The sequence below is a fragment of the Polyodon spathula genome, chromosome 18 (genome assembly GCF_017654505.1).
Source record: "Polyodon spathula isolate WHYD16114869_AA chromosome 18, ASM1765450v1, whole genome shotgun sequence".
Classification (NCBI taxonomy): Eukaryota; Metazoa; Chordata; class Actinopteri; order Acipenseriformes; family Polyodontidae; genus Polyodon; species Polyodon spathula.
In genome coordinates, this window is record NC_054551.1 from 15,352,067 (window position 1) to 15,369,917 (window position 17,851).

The window sequence follows — 17,851 nt, forward strand, 5'->3', positions numbered from 1 at the left end:
GCTACACTCAGCTCTGAGGTACAGCTTAGGCACAGGAGAGAACACAGCACAGATAGAGCAAATCAGAGTTACACAGGAAACGCAAGAACATGTATGAAAAACTGCAGAAAGTTCAGGGTGCATGGGATTGCTTGGTCAGAAAGTAGGGAAAGAACACAACCAGGAGTTGTGAAGTAAGAGATGATCAGGGTATCATATCTAAGATCCACTTTGAAACAGCTCTAATGCTTACATTAGATCAAATGTATCTCACTGTAACATTTGAGACAATTCACAAGTTTCTAAAAATGTATAATGCAGGACTACAAGAAAAGCAAACTGGAAACTTTCAAGCTTCTTCTTAAGCCCCAGCGCTTCATATGCATCTTTTTCTTGAAGAATGATCCTCATCAGTGCTTTCAGTAGCGAAAACACAAGGCTATCTATCAGAGACTCCTAACAGGATGACCAACGCGTTGGACAGTCTTTTCAGGTGCACCCCTGACTCACTCGTGAAAGAGGAAAGAATTGCTCAAAGTGTTTAACACTGTCAGCAAAAAATGTATGGAGTCTTTGCAGCACATCAATAAAACATGAAACTTCATGGAGGTTCACAACTGCATCATTTAGCACCAAATTCAGATTGCGTGCTGCACAATGTACATAAAGTGCATTCGGCTCTTGCAGAGATTCAAGCTTGTACACTACTGTAAACACCACTCATTGCTCCTGCTCCATCAAAGCATTGTCCCTGACATAATTCCAAACCTTTGCTCTTTATGCACTTTAGAATTTCAGATTGAATTCCTGAAATACTTTGATCCTGAATTAACAAAACTTAAAAAAAAAAAAAAAAAAAGTAAATTATCTTTACAGCAGTTGGTCTGTCATTTTCATATTCACTACTGACAGCGAAAAATTTGGCTTGTTTGGTCAACCTTACCAATGTCTTTAGTAGTATCCATTACAATTGAAAAGAATGTTACTTGCTTTATTTCACTGACAATATAATTTTCAATACTTTTAGACAGACTCTTGATAACTTCGTTTTGAATTCTGGGGGCTTAGGTATTTAATTGTGTTGCTTGGTAATTGTATTAGCCATTTCAGCACGGGATCGTACTCAGCTAAGAGCTCAATTACAGACAGGAAATTAGCTGAATATCCATCAACGAGAGTCTCCCTGTGTTTAAAAGGCAAGCTGCACGTAACTAAAGTTAAATGTCACATTAACTAGTCACTTCAGAACTTGTCTCCAAAAGTTCTGTTCTTTCTGTATTTGTGCTTCATTGTGTGCATCCACTGTCTCCAGTGATTGTATACTACACATGCATCTTTAAGCGTTTGAGAAGTTTAGTGTGCCTGTATTTTGGTTGATAAACCTTTCCAATTACTGATTCCTTTTGCTCAAGCTGGTGCAAATCCTAATTTGCTATAGTCCCCAAATAACCAACAGGGCACACAGTACACATAATCAAGTTCAGGTGAATAGCATAGCCATGTTATACACAAATCAGACACTTGCTTTTGTTGTAAGATTATTATAATGTTCAGAAAAGCATCTCCCACCTTGCTCTTCACTTGGTAATCGCTAACATTAAATAGGAAAGTTAGCCCTATCTGTTGGATATTCTGCTCCTTTAGGTAAGTTAACAAATCACAACTTCAGCACTGTCATTTTCTACTAGTACTCTTTCAGCTGTTGCTTGTTTGTCATTCTGTTTACATGTCCTTTTTTTCACAGCTACTTGCAATTGTATCGGGCCTAGACCGTTCTGTATGTCTCATCGCTTTGTTTTGGTTTTTCGGTACTGTGACATACATGTTTAAAAAGAAAAGAAAAAAATTAGGATGCTTCTGAATTTTTAAATCCGTTTTCTTTTTTCTCTTCTGAGCTCCACTTTGGTGATACTGAGACATATTGCCTGCTGCCTGTCTGTTTTGAATACTGTTTCCAGTTTCTTGATTTTATTGACCAATCAGTTAATTGAGAACTTTTTTTTTAAAAAAGAGATTTCGCTTCACATCATACCAGCATGATCACCCTGCTCCCTAGATTCCCTGTATTTCCAGTTTTAGAACTACACCACTGCTCATGATATGGTTCCGTAACATCAGCAATAGGTTTTGCAGAACAAAAACAGTGACCCAAGATGTTGAACATTTTATGACTAAAGAATTGTGAAGTACAAAATATAACTATGTACCGTTTTTGCCGCCCCCTTCAATGTGCCGCCCTAGGAGGCGGCCTATTCTGCATATATGATTGCGCCGGCCCTGCTTTTGTGGGTATTAAATCTAATTTGAGAAAGACCCTAGCACACCAACAGCAAAAACAAAAAAGGGGGGACAGTAGCTACCACACTGCTGGGCATGCACGCAAGTCAAAGTTCAGATTTAAAAAGTAAACAGTGTCAAAACAGTGTGCACAAGCTTAAACAAAATAATCTGTCTGAAGCAGAATTAAATGATGACACTCAATTGGCATTTAAATAAAAAGGTGGCGAAAGCAATACGCAAAAATTTAAGTTCGGATTGAGTTGGAAGAAAAAAAGTTTATGGCCGGACAAAGATTTGTCAGTGTTGAGAGTAGCAGTAACTACTGCTGCGTCTTATGGGTTTGATAACAAAATGACTGAACAAGAAAATGCTGAAATTAAGAGACAGATCGCTCAGCCGAAGCAACAATTCATTGCTGATAACAAAAAGAACGTGTATCACACACAGTGCAAGGCAAAAATAGCAATAACACAGTTTATTTTACTTTCTTTCTGAGAACAGTAGTGACTGTTCACTAAAACCACTGGATTAGAATCTCTTAGTACAACCTGTGAAATAAATACATATATTAATATACACATACAACACAAACTTCAGGACAACCATGAACATTATTATTTACTATGAATACATTCTTAAATAGAAGTAGTATTAATAGTGGAGTTAGAGTTTAGTGTTTGTATTAGTCGCATCAGGGGTCATGCTAAAAGTAAGGTTGGGATGATTGGATGACTGGGATAATTGCATGCAATTACCCTGACTGACACTAGAGGTCACTACAATAATGTCAAAACTTACTATGTTACTGTTTGGTAGAGCCCTCTTGTAAATAGATCTTTAATTGTGAAATATTGTTATTAACAGTCTGCAGTGGGGAAAAAGGCAAAAAACACAAACGACTATTTACTGTCAATTCTTACCGTTATGATGGGTATTAAAATATTTGAATAATATGGCAAACACCAGTTACAGAAATCACTGTTCTCTAGCTATTTTTAGTGGGACGATGGCTATAACAAGTTTTATTAGGGAAGATGGCCAAGAATCCCTGGCTCTGTATCGCCGTTCGCATCAAATTCAAAACTTGTACTCTCCTATCGCTGCCTCTACCTTTCTGCTCCCTCCTATCTCTAAACTAGTATTTCTCCCTACGCCCCCTCCACCACCAGCAGATCAGCTGTACCCCCCCCCCCTCCGCTCCCAGATCCTACTCTTCCTCCACCCTGCCCCTCAGTGGTTGAACAACTTGCCCACAGCTATCAACACTGATCAGTTCCTGACCACCTACTTGCATCAGCTTGTACTTGCACTGAACTGCTCCATATTTTGCCATATTCTACAACTGCCCTTAATTATAACTATTTTCTATATCTTGTACTAGATTTTACTCTGAAAAGTATTTGTATTCACATTTTTTGTAATTGCTCTTATTTGAAATCATTAACCATTTTCAGTACTTGTGCTTTTAATGGAATTTACTCTTATAAGCAAAGCTTTTTATTAAAGTTTACTGCTTAGTCAAATTCACTCTTAAATTATTTACTATATTTATTGTGCTTGTATTTGACTTTGATCTTACTTTCTACCTTTTACTGTACTTTATAACTGCTCTTATCTGTAATGTGATTTCGCAATGTGATAGTGTATTGTGATATCATGCAATGTGATATATACTCTGTATTGTGATATTTTGTAACAACTGTAAGTCAGCCTGCATAAGGGTGTCTGCCAATAAATAAATAAAATAGTAGTAGCTATTTTTAGTGGGAACGTAGCTATTACAGTTGCATGTACCAACTACCATAGGGACATGCAGTCTGTATTCTCAACTATTGAAACTCACCTTCAGCCTAAAGTGAACAGAGAAACAAGTACCACTTTGGCACCAGTATGTACATTTACTAATGCACTTATTTTTATTTTGATGCACAGAGGACCAAAGAAAATCTCTCAAATGTTACTTGTCTATTTACAAACCTTTACTTAAAATGTGGCAATTTCTAAATCACACATTTTTTTTTTAGGATTTAACACCAACATTATTTTTTTTTGTATTGAGGCATGCTAAATCAAAAATGTGAATAATTATACAATTTGCTGAATTATATCTGGATTACTAAAATAAATGTATTGAAATCTTCCACATTACATTTTGGTTTATTGAATTGCACATTAATTAATTTTACCCTGATGGGATCATACTTAAATCAATTCCACTTTTACTTGACCGCTGTATTTGTAATAAACTGTAAGAGTTATGCCTTACGTCACACCACCCCCCACCCATAGGGACTGTCGTGGTCAGCGCTATGACAATGCTTTATGTTCTATACTATGCGCATTCACCAAGTTTGGTTGGTTCTTGTGCTGCAGAATGGGGACGGGTCAGTATACCAGTTCTTCACACGGTTCTTCTAAATCAAGCAATGGTACTTGTAGTCTTAGAAAAGTGTCTGAGAAAGATCTTTTTGTGAACAGATACTGTATTTTAATAATGGTTTTGAAGGAAACCATCAATGACACAGAATACACATATCAATTGCTGTGTTCCGTTACCTAGAGCTTGCTGTGCCCGCTGCTGTCGGCTGCTGTCTTTCTGATGTTACACGCAGCTTTTAGAGAAACACCTTCTCCAAACCTTGCAGCAGAGCATACATTTCAGCGTCCTATATTTACATTTGTCTGGATTATCAACAGTCAGTTTAATGTAACAGATTAACATTAACTATTGTAAAATTATACATCACGGATTTAGTACATTGTTTTTTAAATAATTGATTTATATATTTAATATTGCGTTGACAAGGCTGTTCACGGCTTCATTGTATAATGATAAAATGTCGTTCGCCTCCACTAACATGGTGGCAGCAGTAGTTTTAGTGGTTATTTGCATTACAATTAGCAGGTCACTTGTGATCTTTGCATCGTCCCTTTGGTTGACAGCCACAGCCAGCCTCCAGCAATAACATTTCAAAGCTGCGCTGGGCAGAATCTGCACATATTTCTGTGGATTTTGAGTGACGTCTACAGCGCATTTTCAAGATTCTGTGCAGCACTGGAAATCTGTGCTATAAGAACACAACCAATGTCTCAAATAACACTACCACAGACCCACGACTGCAGCAGTTTTTCTTTAAACAATCTGTAACAGTGTTCCAATTTTTCTTACGTAAGTGAAATCCCCCCCCCACCCCAGTGCACGAACAGTCCACTACAAGAGTCCAAAACATCTGTGTCCACCTAAAACATCTCCCGAGTTTAACACTGGAGCTACCAGGCGGACATACATACCTAGAATAACTGCAGCAGTCTTTTTTACGTTCTATTAAAATGCATATAAAATGACTGCAGAGTTGCATGCTACGAAACTGTTCTGTGTTAAATGTAGTCAAAATAGTGAGTTTATTTCAACATACCAAACATAGTGCTTAACTTTAATTCAGATTTCCTCACTTGTATTTTCCCATAATTTCTTTGTAAATCAGATGGTTTGATGTGATTGTTTGGTTTTCCTTCAGGATATTGTCTGTGACAGTTTTTGCAGTCTGCTTGTTGCATGTGAGGGAAACCTGTTACAACACAAGCACTGACACAAGACTTGGGGGTGTTGTTGGAAGGGGACTTATGATTGCAAATGCTGGGTGGTTTTAGCAGTTCAGAGGCTACTTTTGACATGCAGCGGGAGCTTATGACAAGGCCATATGAAGCAGCAGGAGTTGTGGTATGAATACCGGCTTATAAGTTGGTTAGTTTAAGGGATAGTGATCCCATGTATGTGTAGCGAGGGTTACGTAGTGTGGCCGGTTCCTGAAGCGGGGCACCTTTTATTTGTAGTTTTTGAAGTGTTATATTTTGCCTTTTGTACAGTTTACTGTATGTGTCCTCTGTGCATTACCATCGCTGGTAGCATCACATGACCCATTTATTTATTTTGTGTTAATAAATCCTGTGCTAGAGTTTGATAAAGTTTACAAACGAGAGGAGGCCATTCGGCCCATCTTGCTCGTTTGGTTGTTAGTAGCTTATTGATCCAAGAATCTCATCAAGCAGCTTCTTGAAGGATCCCAGGGTGTCAGCTTCAACAACATTACTGGGGAGTTGATTCCAGACCCTCACAATTCTCTGTGTAAAAAAGTGCCTCCTATTTTCTGTTCTGAATGCCCCTTGTCTAATCTCCATTTGTGACCCCTGGTCCTTGTTTCTTTTTTCAGGTCGAAAAAGTCCCTTGGGTTGACATTGTCAATACCTTTTAGAATTTTGAATGCTTGAATTAGGTTGCAGCGTAGTCTTCTTTGTTCAAGACTGAATAGATAAAATTCTTTTAGCCTGTCTGCATATGACATGCCTTTTAAACCTGGAATAATTCTGGGCGCTCTTCTTGGCACTCTTTCTAGAGCAGCAATATCCTTTTTGTAGCAAGGTGACCAGAACTGAACACAATATTCAACTCCACATCCCATGTCTCTCTGTATTGCCCAAGCAGCGGTTACTCACACACGTGACACGAGCACCCTGTCACAGTATGTTACACTTCATTTAATTTCTTTAGTATTAATAAAGCTTTTAATGTGTCTGAAGTTATGGTATAATACGTTTGCATGTTACCGCAATAACAATGTAATACATCACTCATCACAGACACGTAGTCTCAGAAAACAATAAAACATAACATTTATAATGTTGCAATACATTCAATTTTTTTTTTTGTCTGTGCTTACACCTTCCTGAAGTATCTGCTCTAATAAGTGGACCCTATGTTTATCTCCTCTCTACCAGAAAATAATCCATAAAAGCATTTGAAAATGGAATTACAGCATTATCAGAATATAGGTGGCGTGTTGTTCCTATTTGCTTACATTAATTATTGTAATATGTCAATAGTTTATGTAACTCTTGAAGCGCTTAACACAGAAAACCCGCCCCTTCAACTGTGATTGGTTAAATGTTATGTCAAGACGAAACACAGCTGTCATGTGGTTCCAAGATTTTATTTTTTTTTTCACCTAGCAACACGCAAGTGATCTAGTCTGCTTGAAGCACAATCAATTCTTATTGTTAAAGGCACAGTAGCAGGTGCTTGTGACGGAAAGATGAGTTCTGGTGATGAATCTTCCTCCCAACCTGTGAGGGCGCTAAAGAACGGGAGGAGAAGCATCTGGAAGGGCTGGCCTGACAGTTCGTTTCCGGGTCAGGGAAGTGGGTCAGCCTGGAAAGAAGCGCGACTCTGTTGTAAGACCGTATTGATTTGAAAGGTAAACGAGAGGCAGCTGCAAGTAATAAGGCAGCTGCAACCGTTTATCTCGATATCATGCGGGATTACATATAGGGGCCAGGGTAACGCTGGTCTTCTCCTTCGTTTGGGTAAACGTTCGGAGAGAGAAGGAGCGAGAGAGGAGCTCTCGTTGTTGCAGAGAATTACGTGTTGTGTATTGTTGTGTTTGTTTTGTAATTGTCTGCGTTTTGCACCACCAGACAGTTAACTCACCTATCCGGAGCTGTCGACCAGGGTCAGCACAATCCGGATCACCACTGCACGGAACCGTCACGAAATACAGTGTCTTCACCCACCACAAGCACGTCTGCACTCACCCAGGACTGGTGACCGTGTGTTCGTTTTGTTCGGGACTGTGCCCTGTTATTGCTATCCCCGTGCTTTACACATTGTTGTGTATAGCCGGGGATTTATTATTTAACGGTCACCAGACCTGGATTATAAATAAAAGCACCTTTTCACTGGAAACTGTTGTCTGCCTGTCACTCCTGCATCGCATCACCGTTTTACCTGTTCCCCTCCACTAGCCACTTTGCCACACGTGGTGTCAGAACACGGGACTATGGACCGCAACGCGCTGGCGGAGTTGCTGCAGGCACTGGAGACCAGACGGGATGCAGAGGAGAGACGGAGGGAGGAGCGCTATACGGCGCTCATTGAACGGGTAGGGCTGATCGTTGCTGCAGGAGCGACCCCTACCGGAACATCATTGATGTCGGCCCCGAAGGCACGGGCCATGAAAATGACGGCGGAGGATGATCCGGAGGCATTTTTGGTGGCGTTCGAGCGGCTGGCAACCGCGGCGGGATGGCCTCGGGAGTTCTGGGCAAGCCAGCTAGGACCTTGCCTGATCGGGGAAGCGCAGGCAGCTTACCAAGCCCTGAGCGACCAGTACGCCACTGACTATGACCTAGTCAAGCAGGCTATCCTCCGTCGTCTCAACATCACCGCGGAGACCCACCGGACGCGGTTCCGCGAGTACCGGAGAGCCCCGGAGACACGCCCCAGGGTGGTGGCACAGCGGTTGTGCGACCACATGGTCCATTGGCTGACCCCAGAGAAGAAGACCGCTCAACAAATGGGGGAAGCCATTGTGGTGGAACAATTCTGCCATGTGGTCGGCGCCGAAACTCAGGCGTGGGTACGGCGCCACAACCCTGACACCCTGGAGGAGGCGGTCAAATTGGCCGAAGATTTTGAGGACTCTTTGACGTCAGCCCGGGTCGGGATCCTGTCAGCCCCTGCCCTGCTCAGGAACCAACCTCTCCCTCCCTCTCCTCCAACACCACCACCATCACCCTCGGTCCCGGCACCCAGACCTCCCAGACCGCCGACCCCGTTGGGCCCCCTTGCCTCCCCCCCATGGAGACCGAGGATGGCCCCCAGCTGGGGTAGAGGTGTTGCCCCTGCCCCGTTGCCCTACCAGCAGCGGGACAGATATTTAACCTATGCCCCCTCTGTCCCTCCACTCTGTTTTAGGTGTAACCAGCCAGGACATAGGGCCAGGTCATGCCCCGCTGCTATGGAGTGTGACGTGGCTGCATGCAACTGGACACCTGGAACGGGTAAGCAGGGGGAAAACGGTTGGGAGGGGCCCTGTCTGATTGACGTGGTTTTAGGGAATGTGAAAACCCACGCGTTAGTGGACACAGGGTGTGAGCAAACCTTGATCAGGACAGCTCTCTTGGGCGGTATGTCGTGGCGGCCACAAGGTCAGGTGGCCATCTCCTGTATCCATGGAGACACGGCGGCATACCCCACCCTAAAAGTATATTTATCGGTAGGACCGATAAAACGTCACCTTGTAGTCGGGGTGGCGGAAAGGTTGCCGCACCCAGTTATTCTGGGCCGAGACTGGCCAAAATTCAAAGAATTGGTGCAAATAATGGCAGTCTCAGCCACACACGTAAACGTGGCAGAAAAAGGGAAAAAGGAACGGATTGGTGATGTGTTTCCTTTTCATCCTGAAATGTTTTCCCCTCTGTTCCGTCCTAGAAAAACAAATAAGGAGAGACGGACCGCGAAATGGGAGGGAGCGTCTTTGAGACAAGGCTGGGGTCTGGTGGGAGAGTGCTGTAATGGTAACAAACGCCAGTCGAAGGGAGTGGGAACGCAGTGCGACCGAGAGAGCGAGGTTACTGGGCCGACTAGGGCAGAGGTTATTCCAGCCCCTCTCAATATACCGGACCCGTGGTACTCAAGCGCGGACCTAGTGTGGGGCCAAAAGAACGACCCGTCACTGGTGCACGCTTGGGGGCAGGTCCGGTCCATTGAAGGTAAGGATGTTGATGGCGCTGGGCCGCTAGTATATCCACATTTCAGTATAAAGGGGCAATTACTATATAGGGTAAACCTAGCCGCGGGCACAGGACAGCCTGTAACACAATTATTGGTTCCCCCGTCTTGTCGGACCGAGGTCATGAGGCTGGCGCATGATATCCCTTTTGCGGGGCACCTCGGAGCCGAGAAGACGAGGGAGCGAATATTGGCTCGATTCTATTGGCTCGGTCTTCATACTGATGTGTCGAAATATGTAGCCACATGCCCAGACTGCCAGCGAGTAGCGCCGGGTCGAGTGCGCCCCGCTCCTTTGGTCCCACTGCCGATTATTTCCACTCCGTTCGAGCGCATTGCAATGGACATAATGGGCCCGTTGCTACCTTCTGACTCTGGGTATACGCATATATTAGTAGTGGTGGATTATGCAACGCGATACCCAGAGGCAGTTCCATTGAGGTCCACTAGTGCAGCTGCAATAGCCACCGAGTTAGCGCACATTATGGCTAGAGTAGGGATCCCCAAGGAGATTTTGACTGATCACGGAACCAATTTTTTGTCCAATACGTTACAGCAGGTGTACAAAATATTAAAAATACGTCCCATCAGGACGTCCGTTTATCATCCACAATCGGACGGTTTGGTTGAACGTTTTAATCAGACCTTAAAGTCGATGCTGAGGCGATTTGTAACACAGGAGCAGAAACATTGGGCATCGCTTCTTCCCTACCTCCTTTTTGCGGTGAGAGAAGTGCCGCAGAGTTCAACGGGGTTCTCCCCCTTTGAGCTCCTGTACGGCCGGCAGCCTCGCGGCATTCTCGACCTGCTGAGGGAGGGGTGGGAGGAGCACAAAGGCTCGTCTAAAAATGTAGTGAAGTATGTGCTCCTACTACGAGATCGCCTGGATTTGGTCGGTCGTTTGGCCCAAGACAACCTCAGATCGGCTCAGCACCGACAACAGCAGCATTACAACAAAAATGCACGGATTCGAACCTTTCGACCAGGGGACAAGGTAATGCTGCTACTTCCCTCATCTGAATCGAAACTGTGTGCTAAATGGCAGGGGCCATATGAGGTGATTCGGGCTATAGGGAAAGTAAATTATGAAATTAGACAGCCCGATCGCCGAAATGAACGTGAAATTTATCATGTCAATTTATTAAAGCCCTGGCAGGCAAGGGAGGTCTTATTTATAGCCCCAGGCAATATGGAGGATGATTTAGGTCCCTGTTCAGAGACCCCGAGCACAAGAGCGATTTCTATGGGGGAACAATTGGTTCCGGATCAGCAAAGAGAGCTGCGTAAGCTTATTGAGGAGTTCAGCGATGTTTTTTCTGACGTGCCCGGCAGGACAAACTTAGTTGAATATGACATTATCTCTCCACCAGGTGTCACAGTGCGAGAGAGACCGTACCGGATCCCGGAAAGTCGACGAAGTGGCGTTCGCAAAGAGGTATGTGATATGCTCGAGCTTGGGGTGATTGAGCCTTCCAGGAGCGAGTGGTGCAGTCCGATCGTCATAGTGGCTAAGAAAGACGGCACCAACCGCTTCTGTGTGGATTTCAGAAAGGTGAACGCTATTGCTAAGTTCGATGCATATCCCATGCCTCGGGTCGACGAACTTTTAGACAGACTGGGAAAAGCGAGGTTTATTTCCACTCTGGACCTGACGAAGGGATATTGGCAAATCCCTTTAACCCGCAGCTCCAGAGAGAAAACCGCATTTTCAACACCAGAAGGGCTGTTCCACTTTAAAACCATGCCGTTTGGGCTACATGGTGCGCCCGCTGCCTTTCAGAGACTGATGGATCAGGTTTTACGCCCACATCATGAATATGCAGCAGCGTATATTGATGATGTGGTGATATACAGCTCCACCTGGCGAGAGCATTTGGCTAGGGTTGCAGCCGTTCTTCAGTCTCTAAGGGCAGCCCGGCTGACAGCTAACTTGAGGAAATGTGCGTTTGCCAAAACAGAGACTCAATATTTGGGATTTTTAATGGGGAATGGAAGGGTGAGACCTGTAGTCACCAAAATCCAGGCTTTGGTTGATGCAGCGATCCCCAAAACCAAGACTCAGGTGAGGTCACTACTGGGCTTAGCCGGTTATTACCGCCGCTTCATCCCCGAGTACGCCACAGTGGTTAACCCGTTAGTCGACCTCACCAAAAAGAGTGCTCCAAATTTAATTAAATGGTCAGCTGAGTGTCAGGGAGCGTTTGATACTATTAAGCGTACACTTTGCCAGGCCCCCACTCTTATTACTCCAGATTTCACCAAGAGATTCATCCTCCACACCGACGCATCGAATGTAGGTTTGGGTGCAGTCTTGTCCCAAAAAGTAGCTGGAGTAGAGCACCCGATATTATACCTCAGTAAAAAAATGTTACCTCGGGAACGCAACTACTCCGTAGTCGAAAAAGAGTGTTTGGCCATTAAATGGGCTACTCACTCTTTACGATACTACCTGCTGGGACACTCATTTGATCTGGTCACAGACCACGCCCCACTCAAGTGGTTAAGCACAATGAAGGACAGCAATGCCCGGATAACTCGGTGGTATCTGGCATTGCAGCCCTTCATGTACCACATGGTACACCGTGCGGGGAAAGACCACCAAAATGCGGATTATTTTTCCCGGGAGGGGGGAGTAATGGGGAAGGTAGATTTAGCCGAGTGTTCCTTCGGCTCCACTCTGAGCGGTGGGATATGTGACGGAAAGATGAGTTCTGGTGATGAATCTTCCTCCCAACCTGTGAGGGCGCTAAAGAACGGGAGGAGAAGTATCTGGAAGGGCTGGCCTGACAGTTCGTTTCCGGGTCAGGGAAGTGGGTCAGCCTGGATGGAAGCGCGACTCTGTTGTAAGACCGTATTGATTTGAGAGATAAACGAGAGGCAGCTGCAAGTAATAAGGCAGCTGCAACCGTTTATCTTGATATCATGCGGGATTACATATAGGGGCCAGGGTAACGCTGGTCTTCTCCTTCGTTTGGGTAAATGTGCGGAGAGAGAAGGATCGAGAGAGGAGCTCTCGTTGTTGCAGAGAATTACGTGTTGTGTATTGTTGTGTTTGTTTTGTAATTGTCTGCGTTTTGCACCACCAGACAGTTAACTCACCTATCCGGAGCTGTCGACCAGGGTCAGCACAATCCGGATCACCACTGCACGGAACCGTCACGAAATACAGTGTCTTCACCCACCACAAGCACGTCTGCACTCACCCAGGACTGGTGACCGTGTGTTCGTTTTGTTCGGGACTGTGTCTGTATTATTGCTATCCCCGTGCTTTACACATTGTTGTGTATAGCCGGGGATTTATTATTTAACGGTCACCAGACCTGGATTATAAATAAAAGCACCTTTTCACTGGAAACTGTTGTCTGCCTGTCACTCCTGCATCGCATCACCGTTTTACCTGTTCCCCTCCACTAGCCACTTTGCCACAAAGGCACAGTAGCATCTGAAACATGGTGGATCAGGTTTTTTCAGCCGGGTGGCGACAGCCACTTTGCCAAGCTGATGAAAAGAACCCTGCAGTTCTGTGCATAGAAATATTGCACTTAAGGATTTTATATTCAGGATTGTTTTCTGGAGGAGAGGAGTAAAACGCTAGAGCCCCATGTAGCAGCGGAGGCTGTCATCATGAAGCAGGTACTTCAATAAAATGTAAGCGCACAAAATGTGAGAAGTATTTTTAAATCATGTTTCCGTGGCTTGGCTCCACAGCCTCCCCTTCTACAAGTTTACCACAGTATTTCTGCACAATATTTTAACAGTTTTAGCATGCTTTTCCATGGTTATACTATACATTTACCATGGTCAGTGTGTTGTGTGCGCAATATGCGCATTTTTACATATTACATTTGTTTTTCAGTTTGTCAAGTAAATAAAGGGGGACATGATTTTTTATTTTTCTTACCCAAGGGAGGCTCGCTATCACAGAGTCTGAGAACCGCTGCCCTAGACAATGATCTCAACAACAGGGAGGGACTATGGCATTATATTTCAAAGGCCTAACAATGAAAGGAATATGGACGAAACGATTTTGATATCGGGTACGATATCGGGATTACAAATATTCGTGATAATCATATCGTTAGCTTTTTTTATATTATTCAATAATCGTAGAAAACGATAGTCACATACTCGCTAAAACGTGGCTGGAAACAGAACAGACGCTTTTCTCTCCAAATATGGGTACAACCACCGGTGTGTACTAGGGCTGCCACGATTAAATAAAAATTAAATTTTTCGATCGATTCCATTCCTCGTTATATACATGGATATAAATACTGGATAATCAATTCAATATTTACATTTATGTAACACGCATAGTTAATACAATTATTTAAGTTTATCAACAAAACTGCGCCAGACGCCCTACCTTGCTATTACAGTATTTCTACCAGACAAAGACTTCTAATTTCTGCTCGTTAACTAGCATCTGATTTGCTGGTCCCATCCTACCAGCGAATCAATTTTGAAAATTCTTTGTAAGTACGCCCCTCTGTGTATTCAATGTGCAAAAAAAAAAAAAAAAAAAAGTAAGGATTTTGAAGTAAGGATCAGCTATTAGCTGGTATGCAATTTGTGCTAACTTTCCGCATTGTGTTTCACAGATAGTGAAGGTTAGGTGGTACAGTATTAACTAAATGCAATGCCTGATGAGGCAGCTGTCGCTAAATTAAAACACACACAAAAAAAAAAGTTTCATAAACTCGTCTAGTTTATATAGCTTACATTCCAAAGTACTTCAGTAACACTGATGTATGTTAAACTTGCTAGGCTTGTTGCGAATGTTGTGTTTTGTTTTTCTTTCTTTTGATGGTGGAATTAAAAAACATCAGCTGTCAACAAGCAAGTTCACGTTAATAACATACTTTCCACCCCCCCAGTGCGACTCCCTCCCTATAATGTCCTCTGTTCCATTCTCAATTATCAGTATAGAATTTCAATATGTTCATCAAAATGTAAACGTTATAGGCTATTATGCCACCAGATAAACAGGCTACCTCTGGCAAAGTTGATAACGGTATTGAAATGTGCTTTCTTAAATTTATAAAGGAAATAACGACAAAAAAATGGAATATGCAAAAAGAATCATGCCCCTACTGCTCTATTCCACACTTGCAGGTTGTATAGTACAAAATCATTTGTTTATTTTGCAGACTATTTGAAAAAGAATTGCAGAACAGTTAGCAGTATGTGTATTAACAAGTGCTTTAAATGTATTGAGATGCTTCATATTTTGTAATTATATACCATTTTTAAAATACATAAATAAAATGTGTAAATAAAAGCAGGAGGAAAAAAGCTTGCAGTCCCATTGACAGACTTAAATAAAAGGGAACATGTTTTGCAACTATTAGATGGTAATAAAAGGACCAGTTCATTAAGATTATTTTTCTTCCACCTGTGTGCTAGTAATTTTTTTCATTCTTGTTAGAATCTTGCTCTTTTTTAAAGTCTCTAGCTTCCTTGTGTTGCAGATCAAATTCCACAGTGAAGAGACAACGTGTTATTTTTTCTTTTTATTCAAATAAAAAAGCAATTGAAAAATAACCGCTACTATCGTGATAATCTGTGTATCATGAAAGAGTGGGCTCTCAACTACTTGTATGGCAGAAATCCTAGAATCATCCCTAGAAAGGAATACAGTTTGGCACACAGGTCGGTTAAGCACAGCAATCAATTCCTTCAAAGCTATTAATTCAGAATGGACCTGGCTGTCAACACTGCACAGTCCAGAGTGATTTAAAACAAAACTTAAATAGTGAAATACCTTCATATTGTTTACATAATTATGCATTTTATGTCATGTAGGCTGAATTTCCTCCATTTTATGCAGCATTCCATGACAGTAATCAAATTGTGTCCCTGTGTCTAGCAGTGATAGAAGAGGCCAAGTGTGTGTCTGTACTCATCCTACAGTTCCTGTCTCTAGCAATGCTGATAGAAGAGGCTTTGTGTGTGTGTGTTTGTACTCACCCCCAGTATGGTTAAAGTGCTGGACTGTATTTCTCAAACTCCATTTTATGGCATCATGACCATAGAGAATATACAGAGTACGTCTGGCCCAGAACTCACGACCCCCAGTCTTATTCAACCAGTCGAACAGGAGGATGGGTGTTTTCATGGTGCTGTCATAGTACGAGTATTGCATATCATCCACCATATTCACAGCTACATACTCTGGTATATCGGTCCCTTCTGAGGTCGCCATCGCAAAATACTGCAGTGAATGAGTTCCTGGAAGAGGAATACAAATGAGAATTTATTATAGATTTCAATAACCGCAGAGTAAAATAGTGTCAGTGTGTAGCAATTGCTCCAGATGTGCTTGTGGGTTATGTAGCACAGGTGATGTAAAGTATATACTTGTATTTAGACACAGGGATTGCACAATCACTCCACGTGCAGATTAAAGTAGGTATTAGGACGGAAGCTCAGGGAGAACAATTAGTTCACGTGCAGATGTTGCGATGTGAGATTACAACTGAACGATTGATTAGCAATCAAGTCTCGGTGCAGCTGCATAAATAGTCAGTTTTCATGCACTCTGGGTTGTGTGTTCGAGAGTGGCGATAGAGAGGAGAGTTAAACGAATAACAAATGCTACTTGTGCTGGACAACTCGCACAATACTTGTTTTGGGGTTTGTCCATGGTCTGTTTCGTCTTTGTTTTGGCCACCGCGCCATTGTTTTGTTCAACCTTTTATTTTCTGTGTTACAATAAACAGGCGCATCAGCACATTTCATTCACAATTCACTCACCACTCTGTGTCAAATAAACAGCGCAAGCAGAGTGTAGTGAATTAGGGATACAATTTATTTATATATAAATAAATTAGACTCTAGGCGCACAGTTTAAGAACGTCCAAATGTTAATAACTGAGACATACCATAATAGTTCGGTGAGATCATGTAGAACTCTGATTCCCTTGACAATAACCGGCATTCACACATCAGAATTATAAAACAATTGTTTATTTAAGAAAAAAAAGGGGTGCACAACTAATGTAATATTATAGAAAGGAAAGGCTGTTGGTTAGAGATATCCATCAGTGTATAGTTCATTGATTCCATAGTCAAACGATTACAACGACCTTAACATCATTAGCATACGTGGTTAATATATTAATATTGAATATGTCTTATCACACAGTGTCTACTTTGCATTAGTATTCAATACCCATTTCTCGTTGTAATCGATCTTGTCAATATGCACAAGAATTACTTCCCAGTCAGAACGGAATCCAACATTCCAGTACCTAATTTAGCTTTACCATGTTAACTTTGTTTAGACGTGATGTACCAAACTAATAAAATGTTATCAACCTTAGTTGATTGTATATTCAAATTAACTCATTTACAAGGCAACTCCTTTGAGTTGCACATTTCAACAAATAAAATACATTTCTTACACATTTCTTTTAATAGTAGACATGTTGAATTTTTATCGATTTCCACATAAAGAAGTCAATCTGTGTCGATGAATACTGCAGCTCTCTGGATCTGAAGTTCCAATGAAGACGGTACTTTGCTGTACGCATTGTACTGCATAGAATTGCAATAAAACAAATAATTCAAATGGAGATCAGCTTGAACATTATCTTTGTTGTCAACAGTTTTCCCAGCTGGGAATAGTTCCGTTGATCAGGCGTAACTCAGTTCAGCTAATGCGTTGCAATTGAAAAGTTATATCATTTGTAGAAATATTGCAATTCTCTCGGGATCTTCCAAACGTATAACTGATAGCTTTGCTTCAGTTAGTTTCGTACAGATACGTGGAAACAAAGATCCGCTTTCAGATTAATGCAGCATCCCGTTTACTGATTCAGTCTCACCATAGGACAGATGGCAGGGCCTTCCTCAGAAGATGATTTTAGCCATTATTCAGAACATTGGTTCTTCCTTCCTCCCTTGGTTCTTTCGTGAATTCGAGCTAGTATGCTCCCATGACTCAAACTTCTTTCAGAGCAGTTTAGCTTCCATTTCATTCCTCCGAACTCCGAGCCACTTCGAGGTGTGCTCCAGGAGTGT

At 42.5% G+C, this 17,851-nt stretch overlaps 1 protein-coding gene across 2 annotated transcripts in view; it reads right to left on the reverse strand.

Annotated features, from left to right (window-relative positions):
* LOC121294141 (major histocompatibility complex class I-related gene protein-like) overlaps nucleotides 1–17,851 on the reverse strand; it is a 63,598-nt gene that overhangs the window by 28,742 nt on the left and 17,005 nt on the right. The window contains exon 2 of one of the 2 annotated variants that reach the window (XM_041217730.1): nucleotides 15,797–16,057. The exons of the other annotated variant lie outside the window; for it this stretch is intronic. Within the exon in view, the coding sequence (XP_041073664.1) occupies nucleotides 15,797–16,057 (261 nt within the window). The remainder of the gene's footprint in view (nucleotides 1–15,796; nucleotides 16,058–17,851) is intronic. 2 annotated transcript variants of the gene reach the window in all.